Source organism: Camelus dromedarius, chromosome 4, assembly GCF_036321535.1.
Source record: "Camelus dromedarius isolate mCamDro1 chromosome 4, mCamDro1.pat, whole genome shotgun sequence".
NCBI lineage: Eukaryota > Metazoa > Chordata > Mammalia > Artiodactyla > Camelidae > Camelus > Camelus dromedarius.
The window spans coordinates 38,619,616-38,636,687 of NC_087439.1; the positions used below are offsets into that span (position 1 = coordinate 38,619,616).

At 31.7% G+C, this 17,072-nt stretch overlaps 1 protein-coding gene across 6 annotated transcripts in view; it reads left to right on the plus strand.

Annotated features, from left to right (window-relative positions):
• SLC4A10 (solute carrier family 4 member 10) overlaps positions 1-17,072 on the plus strand; it is a 250,903-nt gene that overhangs the window by 136,042 nt on the left and 97,789 nt on the right. For 3 of the 6 annotated variants that reach the window (XM_064484852.1, XM_064484849.1, XM_064484853.1), the window contains exons 5-8: positions 157-317; positions 6,622-6,810; positions 15,901-15,992; positions 16,973-17,062. In XM_064484852.1, coding sequence (XP_064340922.1) covers positions 157-317; positions 6,622-6,810; positions 15,901-15,992; positions 16,973-17,062 — 532 coding nt within the window. The remainder of the gene's footprint in view (positions 1-156; positions 318-6,621; positions 6,811-15,900; positions 15,993-16,972; positions 17,063-17,072) is intronic. The other 3 variants (XM_064484850.1, XM_064484854.1, XM_031451543.2) reach the window with 3 other exon arrangements.

Here is a 17,072-nt window from a genome sequence, read left to right on the forward strand (position 1 = left end):
ACTTGGTGACTTGGGCTGGCTTCTACTTACTTCCAAAACCCTTGAAACCAAGAGGAAATGTGAATAACTTTCTATTTTTACCTTTCATTATTGGGATAAAGTTTCATCCGTCTACAATATAATTCAGTGTGTGATAATAATAGTTTATTTGTACAGGTGGTTGAAGTTTGAAGAAGATGTGGAAGATGGAGGGGAAAGGTGGAGCAAACCTTACGTGGCTACTCTTTCACTGCACAGCTTGTTTGAGTTGAGAAGTTGTATCCTGAATGGAACTGTGTTGCTGGACATGCATGCCAACACTTTAGAAGAAATTGCAGGTATATCTTTTTTTTTCTCTTAGTCTATTTCACTCTTGTGGGTGTGGCTGATTTTTGTTATTCTTCTTATAATTCTATACATGTGAGACTTTTAGAAAATTAATTCTCATGATCAGTGTATGAGGCTTTAAAAATACTTTTATCCTACCTCCTCGTTTAAGATAAAAGAAATCAAATCTCAGAGAAATACAGTCTAACTTGCCAGTCTGGAACAAGAACTTATATTCTTGACTCCCATTTTGTACACATATTGTTTTTCAGTATCATATGCAATTAGACGATCACCATTAGAAAACTAAAGGAAAATTCATAAACCTAAAGATTGATTTTTTTCAATATTCAAATATATAAAATAACCAAGTGAAAAAATTTCAGTAAATAGGAAAAATGTTAGTCTAGAATAAAACAGAAAGGAATGGCCATTTAGTTTAACCTGAATTAAAACTCTTGAATTCCAGAGGAAGCCAAGTGATGCAGATGAGATACGTTGTATTTGAATACTATGGCTAACCTCTGGGATGAATCATTACTACCAGAAGCCTACTATGGCGGTATTATACAAGCAGCTGTATTTGGGAAACAGCTTACTGTTACTCTAGCATTATGAGCAGAGAACTTCTATACCTTTTGATCTGGAAGATAAACACATTTTAGTAAAAACAAAATAGTACAAAAACACAGAAATGGGTTTTGAGAAGGTATAAGTGAAATAGTTAAGGGAGGTTTTAAAAAACAAAAACAAAGCAAGGCCTTGGACAGTTTTTAAAAATTCCTAGTTTGGAAAAAAAATAAAAGCAGTTCCATGTGGAATTTATTTGTGAAGCAGAAAGACTTAAGGGAGACTTCAGTGTCTTAATTATATTGTAGAGATGGGATTAAAAAAATCCAAAACACTGTTGTGTGTTTTTTGATCACATAAGTGAGAAAATAATATATCTAATTTAATCTTCAGAATAACCTCATAAAATGTCATTCCCATTTTTCAATAACAAAATAGAAATTCTGAAACTTTCATGGTTCAAGTTCCATTTAAGGGCCTCTGACTCTGAAAGCTCCTATTACACTATTCTTCTCTTACACTACAACTACTCTCTGAAGAAAGAGATGGTTTGAAATGGATGTTGCCCAAATTTTAAAGAAAGCTTGATTAGTTTAAAATTATTTATTTGGTAATTGGTGATGATAGGTATACATTCATTGCAATATGTATGAAAAAAAATAAGCACAGAGAAATATTTGGCTCACAATATTAAGCACAAACAAAAAACAGGAAAGACAAGCTTTTTTCCACTAAGTTTCATACAACACGTATAAAGAGATTACACTTTAAAATACAGAACTAGAGCCTAAAAGACTGTATAAAGTTATAAACAGTATATTTTTCAGAACACAGGATACAGTAACAGGTCACGCTAAGTCAAGACTTAAAGAAAATGATTAACCTAGAAATTAGCAGACATCCTGACAATGCTAGACCAGTAGCCATCCAACTCAATTCCCTAGCTTTACATTGTAGGGTCTTGCTGATACTCAATAAATATTTTTATGTTTTAATTAGGAATCAAATGACTGAGGTTTTCATAGTCTTTGCAGCTGAGGAAGCTCTTTTTAGTAATTCTATGCTATCTTTTTGAGACTTAAAACAAAGTTGGAGCTTGTTATCCTTCATAAATAAAGAAACTGAGACTCAGAAGGTTAAAGGTCTTGCCCCAAATAAGGAGTTTATCTCTGCTGCTTATGTCAGTGATGGCATTACCTTTGAAAATGTATTAATCCAAATAAGTTTTGGATTAACTATTTGTAATGAACTGTCAAATTTCTCACCCTGGCAAAATTAGCCTCAGTGGTTTTACCAGGCTTTAAATTTCTTAAAGCATATAATTTCTAATACTTTCTTTAGGAATTTATTTCTCTGAGGAAATCTTCTCCCTTTATAATTTGACTAAAACGCTGTTGTTTATTTTATCACCTTAGCTTGGTTTTGTTGTCTAAATTATGCTTCCTTTCCCTAAACCTGCCCTCTTCCCCAAGCTCAACTCTGTAGAATATGTGAAGGTTGTTAGCTGTGTTAAGTCTAGCTTTTAAAGCAAATTACATTTTCTAAGTCTATTCTTACAAATGAAAGTAGTTCAATGGAAGTCTTGATACCCCAAATAGCTTTTTAGTATTCTTTCTTCTCTTCTAATTAGTCTGTATCTTCCTGCCTCCAAAGTAGCCCAGCTCGAATGTCCCATTTTTAGTGTACAGCAATCTGCAAAATACCATTCATAAAAGGTCAGTAGTTTAGAGTTAAGACCGTGTATAAAAATGATTACAAGTACTCGTGTTGATCGTTAATACCTTAGATTCTGTTTCAGTCATTAATGAAAAGAGATTCCTTCTTCTGAGTAATTTTTAATTTGACTTATTTAATCCAAAAGTATTTATTTCTGCCCTCAATAAACTCTTACTAAAACATTTTCTCCCTATAGCTTGAAATTGTTTTCTTATTGTTTACTTATTGCTATTTTTACTTTGTGACAGTTGAGTTGTATTAGTGAGTGTGTAATAAATATGTTTTACATTTTGAAGACTTCTAATTTTGTAAAGTATTTTCACATCCATTGTTAAATTTTTTATCACAGAAGCCTTATGAGGTAGGAAGGAGGCTATTTCTTCCATTTTATAAAACATAATCAGAAAGTGATATATATCTTAGGTGACACTTGCAGAGTTGGGAATAATTTCTTTTGATTAACCTATAATCATAAATTTTGTTTTGTTCTATTTCATGATAATTTGGGACCATAATGATCTGGAACTTTTTCTTCACCTCGTATTTATCATTTTTTTTTAACACATTAGGCAGATACTAACATATCAGTTCTTAGTTTCTGTTTTGCAAAAGCTAGGTATAATAGCTTGCCTTTAAGGGCTCTAAACACTCATACTTTGCAAATGCACAGGCTCTGCGGCATTAATGTTTTCCAGACATTTCCTAGTAGAGGAATATGACCCAGATATTGTTTTAGAACGGTCAAGGATTTTTATATCAATGTTCTGATATGTTTTTAATAGACTCTTAGATAATTCTTTTAAAGAGATTTTTTTGTAGACTTAGCAGGGGAAAATCTCATTTGTATCTGGCAGGTCTGTCAAGAATTTCTGGTATAATTAAATTAGGATTTTCTTTTGGATAAAGTTAATTTTAAAATGTCTATTTCCCAGTGTTTTAGGGAACTCAGAATAAATTTAAACTTCTTCCTTCAAAATATTACTTAACCTTTTCAAATCCAAAATTCTCCAAGTGTGTTTTCTTGCCATGATTTATTCTCTTGTGAAGATTAATTGTATTAAAAATGCTTCTTAATTATACTCAAATAAATTATAGGCAATTTTATGGTTTATGTTAATCTCTTTGAAATTCAGGACTGTAAAGAATAATAATGGAAACAGTCTATCTGCAGTGTTATATACCTGAACATAACTCTGTCAATGAGTATAAGATACTAAAACCAAACCAAAGTTAGTACCATGGAGAAATTATCAGTCATAGATCTCAACTCATTAAAACAACTTTCGTTGTTTAAAATCTTTCATTGATGGAAAATCCAGTTTGCTCCACTGAATGTAAACTGCAGATTTGGGAGTACAGGAATAGCCATGTATTTTTTTAACATACAGATACTATTATCATCCTTGGTCTGGAAAGTAAGTATCCTTACGGTAGTTTACATTTTTTTCACACAGACTTTTGTTAGTGTTACCAGACAGACTGTAAAATTGAGACCCTGCCTGTTCCCTATTCCTCCCCCAGCATTTTTTAAGTTAGGACAATGGGTTTTTAAGACAAAGCAATTATATGATAATCTTTAAGGAGGCAGAGATTAATACAGAACCTGTAAAATCTTATGGTCTCTAGAAACTTTCACTCAATAGTCAAAATGGATTAATTATGATAAAATAATCACCTGATAGGGATTAAAAATAGTTTTTCGTTTCTGAGGCTTTTTTCTTTTTTTTTTTACAGAAATGCTACTGGTTTTTTTCTGGAGCCTGTTTAGTGCTAGAAGTCTGTGACCTATTTATCTTTTTTCTTCCTGCTTCTTCTCTTATGATCCAGATCCTGGCAATGTGCGCTGGCAGGCTAAACTGTATTATTTAGGTATCATAGCTGCTGTGGTCGTCAGTCTTGTCTCGGGGCCCAAAGCCATTATGGCCCATTATCTTTTCCTACTTTTCAAGATTAATACTAATACACGTTATGGGGGTGAAGAGAACAATGTAAGTGATTAGTGAATCACACTCCCTTTGGCACTTAAATTTCACCTTAGTGTAAGTTATATTCTTATGCAAGATGGTTAACTTGTCCAGTTCACTAACACATTTTTTGTTGCAGTTTTACTGAATATTTCTTTGTGACTAATGAGCAGATGAGTGTTTTTTTTTTTCTATTTACTTCCTCCTATGTAACTGTTTAAAATAAAAACCTTATCTCTGAAAAACTATGAAGCTAGTGACTTACAGGTTTTTTTGTAGTGCTCAAGCCTGGAAAGACTGTGCTTTGGTAAGAATTACAAACCATAATCATGTGCTTGGTTTGTTATATGATTAATTTTGATTCTGATTAGAATATTGAACTGGAGATACATATCATGACTTACAGATGAAATTGCTGTATGATGACATTCTTTTGGTATCTTAACCTACTTTACAACTCCTATTATGAAGTATATAATGCACATTTTTATATACATTTTCCCATCTTATTAACAAGGTTTCAGTGTAAAGTTATGTATGTTGACAATTTATCATTTCCTTTCTTTCAAATTAATCCAGTGGTATTATAACTACTGATCTCAAAAAAACTGAGATATAGATTTAAATATTCTACACTATCATCCATTTTCAGAACTGGAAGAGATTTTGGAGGTAATTATAGTGGACATTATGGTTGACTCCCAAACATGCATTCAACTCTTCCTGTCGTAAACAGCCAAATGGTAGAGCAAAGGTTGGCAGATTATGCTTTATGTGCAAATATGGCCCGTTGCCTGATTTTATTATGCATGTCAGCTAAGAGTCGTTATTACATTTTTATGTAATTAACAGAGAAGATTAATATTTTGCAGCATAAAAATGATAGGAAATTCACATTTCAATTCAAAAAGTTTTATTAAGACACAATTATGGTCATTTGTGTACTTGTTGTCCACGGCTGCTTTCATGCTATAAAAACAGAAGTGAGTAGTTGTGACAGAGATTGTATGGCCCACAAAGCCTAAAATATTTATTATCTCTCCCGTACAGAAAACGTTTGTCTAGTTGTCAGTAGGGAAGTGATTCCAGAGTGAAAGGCAGTTCTTGATGAGTCTACACCAGCTGTCAGTGATTCATTCAGCATAGACAGGACTAAAACAAAGGCGAATTCTGCAATTCTGCTAATTTTCAAATCTTCAGCATAATCAGTAGGGCAGCGGAAGACAATTCATTGTGATCTACTTTATATAAGGAGTTAGCACCTCAAAAAAGTCAAATAGAAAATATTTAATTATCTGAAAGCAGATTAATCACATTGAGGGTTATTGAGGTGATCTTTGTATTACCAAGAAACTAAAAGTGTTTTTACTCATCTGCTTATTTTATAGGCCTTTCTGACACTTGCTGATGGTAAATATCAATCTGCTTAATTGTATCCTTCTGAAATCTCACTTTTTATTCTTCATTTTATGGTATAGAAGACCTTTTAAATATAAACACATTTTCAAGGAAGGTTTGAGAGGACTGACTTTATATTAGTGTGAAAGAGTTGTTTACTCTCCAAGTACAACCGACTAGATCGCTGCCTAAGCCTCTTTGCATCAAATTTTTACAGATGGACTTCTGTTCACTTAAAGAGGAAATGTGGAAGCTATTCTGTACTAGAAAAAGGGATAAAAATCCTATTAAAATATAAATATGAAACTATTCACCAATTTTAAACATACTAATTGTATTGATATTACCCCTGCTACTCCCTCTTTTCAGTGTGAATAACGGAGAACATAAAGCACTTTATTTTCAATACAACTTTTACTATTTGAAAAATAATACCCCATTAAAATGAATGATGTATAATGAAAAATTTCCCAAGTCTTTTTTGTGCAACATTTCTACAAAGAAGAATAAAATTCTGTTTGTATGACCATACTTGGAGATTTTTAAAGGAATTCACTCCTATTTTAAGATAAATAATATCTAGGTTATGCATATTTGTACTCAGTGGTTCATTACTGGCACACCACAGGAAAGCTGTGTTCATCTTCTTCCTGCCTTCCCTCTTCAGATATGGTCCTCGACCAACAGGTGAGCTCAGGCCAGCTCAATGAGGATGTACGCCACAGGGTCCATGAGGCACTGATGAAACAGCATCACCACCAGAATCAGAAAAAACTCACCAATAGGATTCCCATTGTTCGTTCCTTTGCTGATATTGGCAAGAAACAATCGGAACCAAATTCTATGGATAAAAATGGTAAATGTTTCTTTATTGTACTCTTTTTACTTACTATAGTTGTCTGAAATATCAAAGTGCTTCTAAATCCTTTAAAATGTATCTTACTTGAAAATGACCTATTGAAATTCAGATTGTTGTGGTAGAATTGTGTCTTATTATCTCATCAAATTGCAGAAATCCTAATAAAGAATTTAACTTTCCTGAAAAGCTCATGAAAGAATGTAAGGGAAATAAGAAGTTATAGATTCTATAACTAATAAGAAGTTATCAATAAGAAGCTATAGACTCAAATGTAGCAAACATAAACTAAGCATCAATTGCATCCCAAAGAAGGTCCTAGTCTTTATCTAATAGCTTGAGAATGAAATGCAGTGCTTTGACTTACCATCTTTTATTTAAAATGAATCATGATCACCTTTCAGTGATTGTGGAAAAAAAGATATTGGCTTCATATTTAGCTCATAGTCAACAAATCCCATTAGAGAGTACAATTGAAAAGACCAACTGTGCATAACTTGTGTTTCTGCATATATTAAGCCTGATTTCCAGCTCATGGGCGTATTGCTCTTGCAGTACTGCATCAACAGCATCCTTGGAGCCACCACGCTTACTATCTTTGCACACCAACGTAGATCACACTGACCATTGCTTTCTAGCCGTTACAACTTTGCTTAGCAACCACGAAGCAAAAACAGTGTTTCTGGCTGTTTTATCCTTTCTGTGTACTTTGTTCTTTCTTGCATCCATTTGACCCTTCATCATTTATAGTAAGGAAGTTACTTAGGAATCTCTTGATATCATCCATCCCTTCCATTAGTCTTGTGAAGGAAAATGAAGTTATCATGAGGATGAGATGAATTTGTTAAACTTCCACCAGCTGTAAAAGTTCCCAGTTTTATAAGTTACAAATTAATGAAAAGTAATTTCAAGTATTTTATTAGAAAGACTCTGATTTCTACAAATGGACTAAAGCATGTGTATTGACAGCATGGACTTTCCTGTGTAATTTCAATCCTATTTTCAAAAACTTCAGAGATACCTTAAATGCAAATGCATGAAAGTGAATTTTCTCTAGAGTCCACTTTAGGGATTTTTAACCAGTTTTCCTACTACTGAATCAAATATACACAAATAGAAGAAATACTTTTATCAGTGAAGAAGCTTAGATGTACTATTGTCTCAGAACATAGAACCAGTTCTAAATGGCAGACTTATTTTTGAAATATTCATTTGATTTTTTTAATGACGCTTCAATGACTAAGTGTAAGCCATTGTTGTTATATAGAAGACTGTGTAGTTGTGCACATATTAAGCTCAGTAAAAGTGTTATGAGCACTTTATAGTATATACCAACTTGTATTTGTAGATTTCCACTGAACATTTTGAGATTTTATAACTTGCTTTGAATTACATCATATATTTAAAATATATTCATATTCCAAATCACAATTTGCTTTAAAATATGACATACTTGAAAATGACAAAATGAAGCTTTTATATTCTGAGGTTTAGTATAAGAGTAGTACTTTTATTATGCTTACAATACTAGTATTTATTTGGTATGATGACATTAAGAAAACAGATTCAGATATTTACTAATTTTGACTATGGACTTATGTCTTCATGATTCTAAAGCCCTTATTAAAATAGTCCCATGAACTGACTCCATGAATGCAAGCACATTTTATAAGAACTTCTGCCTTTATTTCATTACCTTCACTGGAGATCAGACAATAAAATATATGTTTACAAGAAGGATAAGTGTTTATTCAAAGGTACAAGGGTCTTGGGGTATGAACTAGTCATAATTTGTGTCTCAGATTTCACTGGGGATAACATTAACTATAAAATAATTTTATTGCATAATGTTTTTGGAGGGAGGAAGGTACTGAATTTACTGGATAAACTGTTTATTGCAATATCATGTGGACCTAGACACACTATTTGCTACCCCTTTAGCCTTTTCTTAAACATAAGAAGAGGTGAGAGAATTATAGCTTTGAATCATAAGTCCACACATAGATACAAAGTTTTCCTGAGAGCCTGCTTTTTATCTTATTCAGGAAATGGCGTAGTTTTTTAGAAAACTAGAATATGAGTAGTTCTGAAGTGATTCTGTCACCATCTGTACAATCAGCCTTTATCTGAACACATACAGATCCTTTCAAGGCATACATTAGGATAATAAAAACTTGGAAACATTTCCAATAAGATTCATATATCCAATTAAGTATTGTTGTAGAGTATGCTGTCAGAAGTGGTTTTCTAAGCCTAGGCTTATAACACCTCCTTGTGACTCTGTTTTGCTTCCTTATACACTTTGCATAATTATGTGTGTTGAGAATTCTGAAAATATGTATAGACTTCATCAATTTAGAAATAAATCTCCTGTCTAGAAGTGAAAAAAAGTGTGAAAGACCTTTATTACTAAGGTTCTCAACCTACCTATAAACTCTAAAAACTGACAAACTCTAGATAAACAAACAATCAGAATTCATAGCTGTAAATGTAGATTTGACATTTTGTTTCAAAATATGCACTAGAAATTTAATTTTTTTGTGCAGTAGTACAGAGAGTTACCAAAGCATTTCAAGACATCCAAAAGGGTAAAAATAATATTCTCATTATTTTTAAAAAATCTCTTCAGTAGAGTATTTTGTGCAAAAAGACTGACTCTTTTAAGATTATAGAATGGGAATTAAATAGAGTGAGGATTCTCTAGAATTGTGAAAACAGAACACATTTTCTTTCCCAAGTACAGGGATAGAAATAAGCCCCCATTCAACATACCTTTAGAGGTGAAACAATTGAAATTCCCTCAAAAACAAGCTGATGCTTATATAAAGATGTCTAAAAGAGTCATATGGAATAAGGTTTCTGCTTCCTTAATTGAACTGTTCCTTGAGCATGCTGCCTTGGTAGTAGTCTCAAGGGTTAAACATTCAGACATTTCAATCTGAAAATTGAATGGGAATCTTCCCCCCATTTTATAGATTAGATTTACAAGATAGTGATTTTCTTGCTCTTCTCCTTCAGTCTGCACTATTTTGTTCATAACTTTTTTAGTGGTTTGTGATAATTTGTCAATCTCACTTTCAAATATGCTAGCTTTACTTTTTTGTATTTTTTCTTGGTGTACTGCACATTCTCTTAAGGGCTAAGATGCAGGATGCTATGGATTCACTATGCATTTTTAACGCCACCATGCTGTGTTTAACTTTCACTTTTCATTAAGCATCAAAACTGTGAGAATTAAATGTCTGATTCTGATGTTTCAATAAAAAGTGACAGTTACATTTGGCAAAACAACAGCAAAAAATAATAGAAAAATAATGCCTTCTTTAACATTAGAACCCTGGAAAAGATATGGGTGGGAAGTACTCAAATATTTATCAGGAATGTTCAAATACTTCCTTGAAACTGGAAGGACTTCCTAAAAGTAAAAATAAGACTTTTGTTTTTAATGATATAGAAAGCATAATGTATCAATATTTGTATTTATCATTTATACATTCAGTTGTATTTTGAGACATTTCGATTACAAATCTATTCTAAATTATTATTACCCTTGTGATAATCTTTATATTTAAAATGATAACTTAGGATTCTTAGTTTCCTTAGGTGTAGGGTGTCTTCATTCCACTGTTTCCTTTACTAATAATTCTAACTCTATTTCTTTTCCTTTCCGTATCTTTTCTCCCTCCTGTTCTGAATACTTCCCAATTGTCTCTTTTACTTAGGATCTTAAAAGGAATTGCAGAGCAGAAAGTCTCTGACTTAGTTTCAAAACTATAGGTTACTGGAGAACATTTAGATTTGAAAGGATGGGAGGCATTGACTCTTCAGGCCTGTATAGATTTCAGCCCTTAAAGTAATGTACACTTATGTATTGTGAATGATTTTTATTTATGGTTTTTGAAAATCAGTTTTATACCTTTCTAACTGCTGCTTTTACAAATGCTGTACTTTTTCACTTTTTTAGATGTACAATGTTTTCATGTGTGTTTAGATATTTATACGCTTTCTTATTTTTTAAATACCATGGTCTCATAAGTAAGATACTAAGAGTTTAAAAATTATTCCTTATAATGTTCTACCTTAAGGGGAAAAAAGCTAGAATAATAATTCTTAGAATTACTTAAGAGAAAACATTAAAAAATTCATGTAGATTACAGAATTAAACATTATATAATAAAGGTATTCTCCATTGTTCCAAAAAAGAAGATAAAGATAACATTGTTGACATAACTGGTGAGTCTGTTCAGAGACTGTATTATTGCTACTGAGTTTTGGAATCGCAAGACTAAATCTTAACAGCAAAAATATTTCTTGTATGATGTGTTTAAATTTGTTATTTCTTAAATTACATTATTTTCAGGCATACTAATTTTTCTCCAAGTTTAGTTATGTGCATACTTTTCATGTTTTTGAAGTATAGCTCACCTAATCAACATTTTCTAAATATTTAGCCTTTCTTTCTTCATGTTTTCTATTCCCATGAATAAATGTATTGTTACACATGTATGTAACTTTGTCATTCATTTTTATATTTCTTTATTTTGCTCTGTCTTGTGTCTGTCTCTAACAGGCTCATCTCATCTCTGTACCTCCCTCATCTCCTACCCTTTGGGTACTCTAAATGCGTTGAAGGTTTCTGAGGTAGTGTAAACCAGCTTGGTCTCTAGGTTAATAGTAATGTACCTCCATGTCTTCATCCCAGTTTCCTTCTATTACATGTGGTGTTAAGTGGATTAAAGCAGTAGAAAATAATGATATACTTAAGTGGTGTGTTATTCTCCTATTGATTTGAATTTGGCCAAATAGACTTTTAAAAGCTGCTGTTTTATAATACTTATATACATAATTTATTTAAAGAGTAAGAAAACTGTAAGTAAGGACTTAAATGAGTTAATAAAATTCTTAACAGATTTTTGAGAACACATTTACAGTTGTATTTCAATAATGAGATGCTTTAATGATACTGACATTACTTAAAGTAAAAAAAAAAATAGTACTTTGACATAATCTCATGTTCTTCCCCCAAAACTTCATGGTGAGAGAAATGATTCTGCCAGTCTCACTGTGGACTTAGGGAAAAATTAATGGTGCAACAAGAAGAACAGAGCTTCCATTTTCTAGTAGAAATCGCTTCAATTACTCTCAGTTTTCTCCTGTGCTTGCCCATATCTTTCATGATTTGCCTTGGAAAAATACCTGGTCTATGATAACTTTTTATCTAACTGATATATAATTCCTACATGGAGGTCCAGAGGGAAAAATGAATTCATGACTCAAAGGAAAATTAATTCAAGCAGTTACTAATGTGAATACTACATAATACGCACTTTAATTGAGAAGATGTATGACAAATATTAATGGTTTGGATTTAAGATGGTAAATTCTTTGAGTTTAAAAGGTTAGAAAAATAAACATATATGGTAAATATATAAGGATGATGTTAGGTTTCTCAAATATTTACATCTAAATAGTCACAAACATGTCCCAGTTAATAATAGTGTCCACTTTTCATCAGTTTTTGAATAATTTACATGTGATATAATAAGGTTATTGAATTAATAAATGTCTTTTTTTGGATAGTCATATTAATGTTTCAAAGTTATTAAAATATTATAGCAACAGATGTGATTAAATATTGCAAAGACATTTAGTTATAGAATATATTAATATGGACAATGATCAGTGGGCAAAGTGAAGGTAATATAAAGAAATAGGCAAAAACATGTATGTCCGCAAGCAGTGTGACATATTGATTGGATAAATTATCACAGGAATAGCATCCATAAAGTTTCCACACAGATATGTGAGTATGTGAGTGCTAAACCCTAATTTTATACTATTTTGTCCTAGAGGGGAAAAAAATCCTAGCAAATTCTTTTTTATCCTATTAGGAAACATACTCACTTCTGGTTGAATGGAAAATCCTGTACCTGAAAATTGTCATTCTGTGAATTACTATTGCTTTAGGTATCAGGGAGAAAATAAGAAATACCCTTTCAAAACCTAAATTTACTGATTCTTCTTATGTAATAGTATTTGAGTTAATGACAGTCATTTTGAAATCTAAGCCCATCAACCTTTTTCTGAAAGGCAGTGATAATTGAAATAAACTAAAGAAACCAATGTTTAGACAGACAAAGACTATAATTGGTAACACAATTATAAAAATTATTTAATTCATGAAATTTCCTGTAGTTTAGTAGACTATATTTCATGTGTGGATTTTAGTTTGATTGACAGCTAGATGATAGATTTAGATAGATAGATAGACAGACAGACAGACATAGTAAATTAAAATTTAAGCTATTTAAAGGCTTTTATTTTTTTCAAAATAACCCAAACCAAGCCTGTCAGTTTCATTTTTAAATAATGATACCTACACATTTTTCTGTATCCTGCCAGAGTTTCAGATACTGCCTTGAAAATATACATATTCAATATGTGCTGTTTCATTTTAATAAATTAACGTATGTATTGAGAAAGATTTGGAGTACTTTTAAAACTTTGATATGGTTAAATATATTCAACTACTAATATTTACTATTATTTAACTATTATCTCTGAAATATGAGCTATCAAACTTGTGGTTTATATTCCTGTATCATAGGCTGGTAGTTTTTATGCTTTTTTTCCTTCATTAACATACATTCTATGCATAAATCTAGATTAGAACTAGCAAGGAATTTGTTATCATCTAGTATGTCTCCAACTAGTTAAATACTCTCCACTAGGTCATTATTCATATCACTTAAAAGATTCATAGAAAATTGTTTTCAAATCCTTTTCTGATTATCAACTTTATGAGGTAATATTTTGTAAAATTTTCATCTTAGAACAAGAATAAGAGAATAAATCTCAAAAATATATTAATACTTACAAAAGGAAATATAAGTGCCAGTATTTTAAACATATCACATGAGATAAAGTTAATTTATGAAATGTTCTACTTTTGAAATATATATGTGAAAATATAGACCATTCAATTTCTTCAGATTTTAAGTTATAACATATTTTCTATCCAACTAAATGTCTTCAAAGCTGATGATTTTGTATTGGGTTGACTCTATTTTTGTATGTGTTTGCTGATTGAGTTAAATAATTGTTCTTCCATGTAGTTTTATATCACATAAAATAAATTATTATAAGAAAGCAGATATATAATTATTTAACTTATCCATGCCTTGAATTTTACCATTTAATTTTATGGAACATTCAGTAAATTTAGGTTTAAATATATCTAACGTTCTAACTCATGAAAATATGGAGAAATGATGTGAAACTGGCGATTGAAGACATCTGTTAGCACAAATGCATTATGTAAAAGGTTTTTTTTTTAATAAAAACTACAGTTTTTTTTTTGAGAATGATAAATTAAATGGCTGCTAATGAACAGTTCACAGTCATAGCTGCACGCTGCAGTTAGAAATGGGAGAATGAGAATAACTGATGCAGCTTAAGTCTGTTATTCCTCTAAAGTTTATATATTTCTTGGAATTTGCTATAATCAGAATTTGTATGCATGGTTTAAGGTGAATTTGCTTTAAAATTTCATTTTTAAAATCCTCACCGAATGTGTTATTTTACTTTGTTTAGTAAGAGGAGTGAAATGTTGAGATTCTACAGGAATTTTAAGCCCATTTCTCTCTGGCAATATATACAATTTTAAACTATAAAAAATTGTACCTATTAATAAGTGATCCCTGCATGAGAGGCTAAATAGTTCAAAAAGCAAAATTGATAGTAATATATGAAAGTAAATTGTTAGTGTCACACTTAGTAATTTCTAGGTAGCAAAGTCACACTTCGTTAAAAAAAAGTCACACTTGGTAATTTCTAGGTAGCAAAGAATAAATGGATTTCCGGAGACAATTTAAAGAAAAGGAGAACAAATTTTATTTGTATATGTACTGTCAGTTTGAAGAAATTCAGATAAGTCCAGGCTGCAGCAATTGGAGAAAGGAGACTAAAGGTGAACATTGAATAAAGTTTGGATTTAGGCAGGTAGAGAGAAGAGCTAGGCAGAAAGAAGAGTCTTCCCATCTAAGACATAAGAATAGGAGCAGTGTTTTGGAGTCACTGAGTTATGATCATAAACATGGTCAAGGCTTCAAAACTGGGTTGTCATTACATATTTCATAGCAAAAGTAACAAGTGAGGATGGGGAGAGGTTAGGGAAAAGTGAGGTACATGTGAAATTAAGCAAATCTTAATAATTTGTATTGTTTAGCTACTAAATATGGACAGATTTCAGATAAGTTGTGATTGAAAACAATGTTTCATATTTAGAGAATAGTGGAATTTAATTACCCTTTTCTAGCCATTGTCATATTCCCACCTCTACAGTTCACTTAAGTAATATAATCTTTCTTATAATGGGGAAAATACTACAGAATAATTAAGTTGCTGGTTAGTGTTAATGGAAAAAAAATGTAATTCAAATTTATTGATCTCTTCTCATATGGACCAATATCAGTATGCTTATGCAATCGAATAGTGACAAGTGTAACATTCAGTGTTCGTATTATGTGAGGTAAAGGTATTTCTAATTGAACACTCATATAGAAATCTCTAAAAGTTATTGTCAAAGAAGGTTTGTTTTTTCAGATGCAATAAAAGCTATAAATACACTGTGTACTTTTCAAATAAATATTCGCCCTTTAAAAAACTTTACATTTTAAATACTTCAATTTGAGCTTAAATCATTAATATATATCTATCCTGATTACATATATATATACACACACACACACATACACATATATATAGTTTTGGATAAAATTTAGAAATCACTGATGTTTCAAAGCCATTATTAAACTCTTTTTTGTAGATGTTCTTTCTTCATAGAGAATAACTGTTAAGTTACAAAGTTTTAATCTGAGAGTTTACATTTTCTTGACTGAATTCTCCCATTTCTATCTGTAATTGATAAATAAGAATATTTGTATTGATATATATCTATGTTAACCCTTCATGCTTACCTCATAAATACATTAAGAAACCAATGGTAGTTTAGTTTAATTCATATTTCACTCAATCTGTCTAGAATTATGTAAGTAATTGTTTGTATTCTGTAATAACAATCTCTTTTAGCAGGTCAGGTTGTTTCTCCTCAGTCTGCCCCAGCCTGTGTTGAAAATAAAAATGATGTGAGCAGGGAGAACAGCACTGTTGACTTTAGCAAGGTAAGCTTTTCTCCTTCTCATGTAAGTAAGCCACTGAGTTATTACTAGAAATTACCAGAAATTTTAAAAGGTGTTGACAGTTTTCTTGCATGCACGTTATTTTCATTTCTTAGTCAAAGTTGGATATTGTTATTGACAATGTTAACATTTAAGCTCACATGTACCATTTTGCTTATTCACAAAGCCAAGTGTGTAAATTTGATGCTAGTCTTCAGTTTTCAGCCACGTGGTGTGATGCATCTCTTCCAGTAAAAAGGATAGCTGGACTTCACAGAGAATTTAACAGAAGTTTATTGCTTACAACTTTTGCTAATTTTTATTACAAAATCATTTTCCCCCTATTTGTGGAAAAGCAAATCATATACTATCAAGCTTTATTGCCTTAATTCAGAGAAAGACATTAGTGTAAAACACTAGAACCTAGTAGGATTGAGCAGAGTTTTGAATAAAAACATAGCGACTAACTCTGTTGAGGGATACATCTAACTGGAGACAATTCAAATGAAATCATTTACTTGAATGTATTCTAGGAAAATAATGAGTCTATGAAAACAGTGTGATTTTGGTTAGCAAGTTCCTGACATTTTATATATGCTACTGTATACTGTGGCAAAACAACACTTAAATAGGAAAGAGGAGTTTCAGTATTGACCAGAAGAAAAGAGGATCAACAATTCTCTTTATCTGAGGGGCTAAAATAGTAATAACTCAAAGTAATTTTTTTTTCATCAGGTCCTTAGCACTGGCAATGACGGTAACAGTGGGTCGGGGTGGGAATGGGAGGCAGCAGTATAGGAAGTTGCCTGCATCAAGCTTCTGAAAAAATTCATATCGATCAGCCCCTTGTTGCTGTTTCAGAATCCCTCCGCCAATGCCAGAATGGTCTAGGTCCAGTCGTGTGCATGCTCTCCCTCTGGTGCCTGGCAGAGTCTCTGTGGGAACATGGTGTACTGGCTTAAGTCTGTTAATTATGCGTGCAGGGACTGGGAGGCCAACAAAAGGGGCATACTAGTCCATGTGGGATGAAACAAAGACATGAAAAAGGACCTCCACACCAGCAAGAGAGAGAGGTGAGGGCAT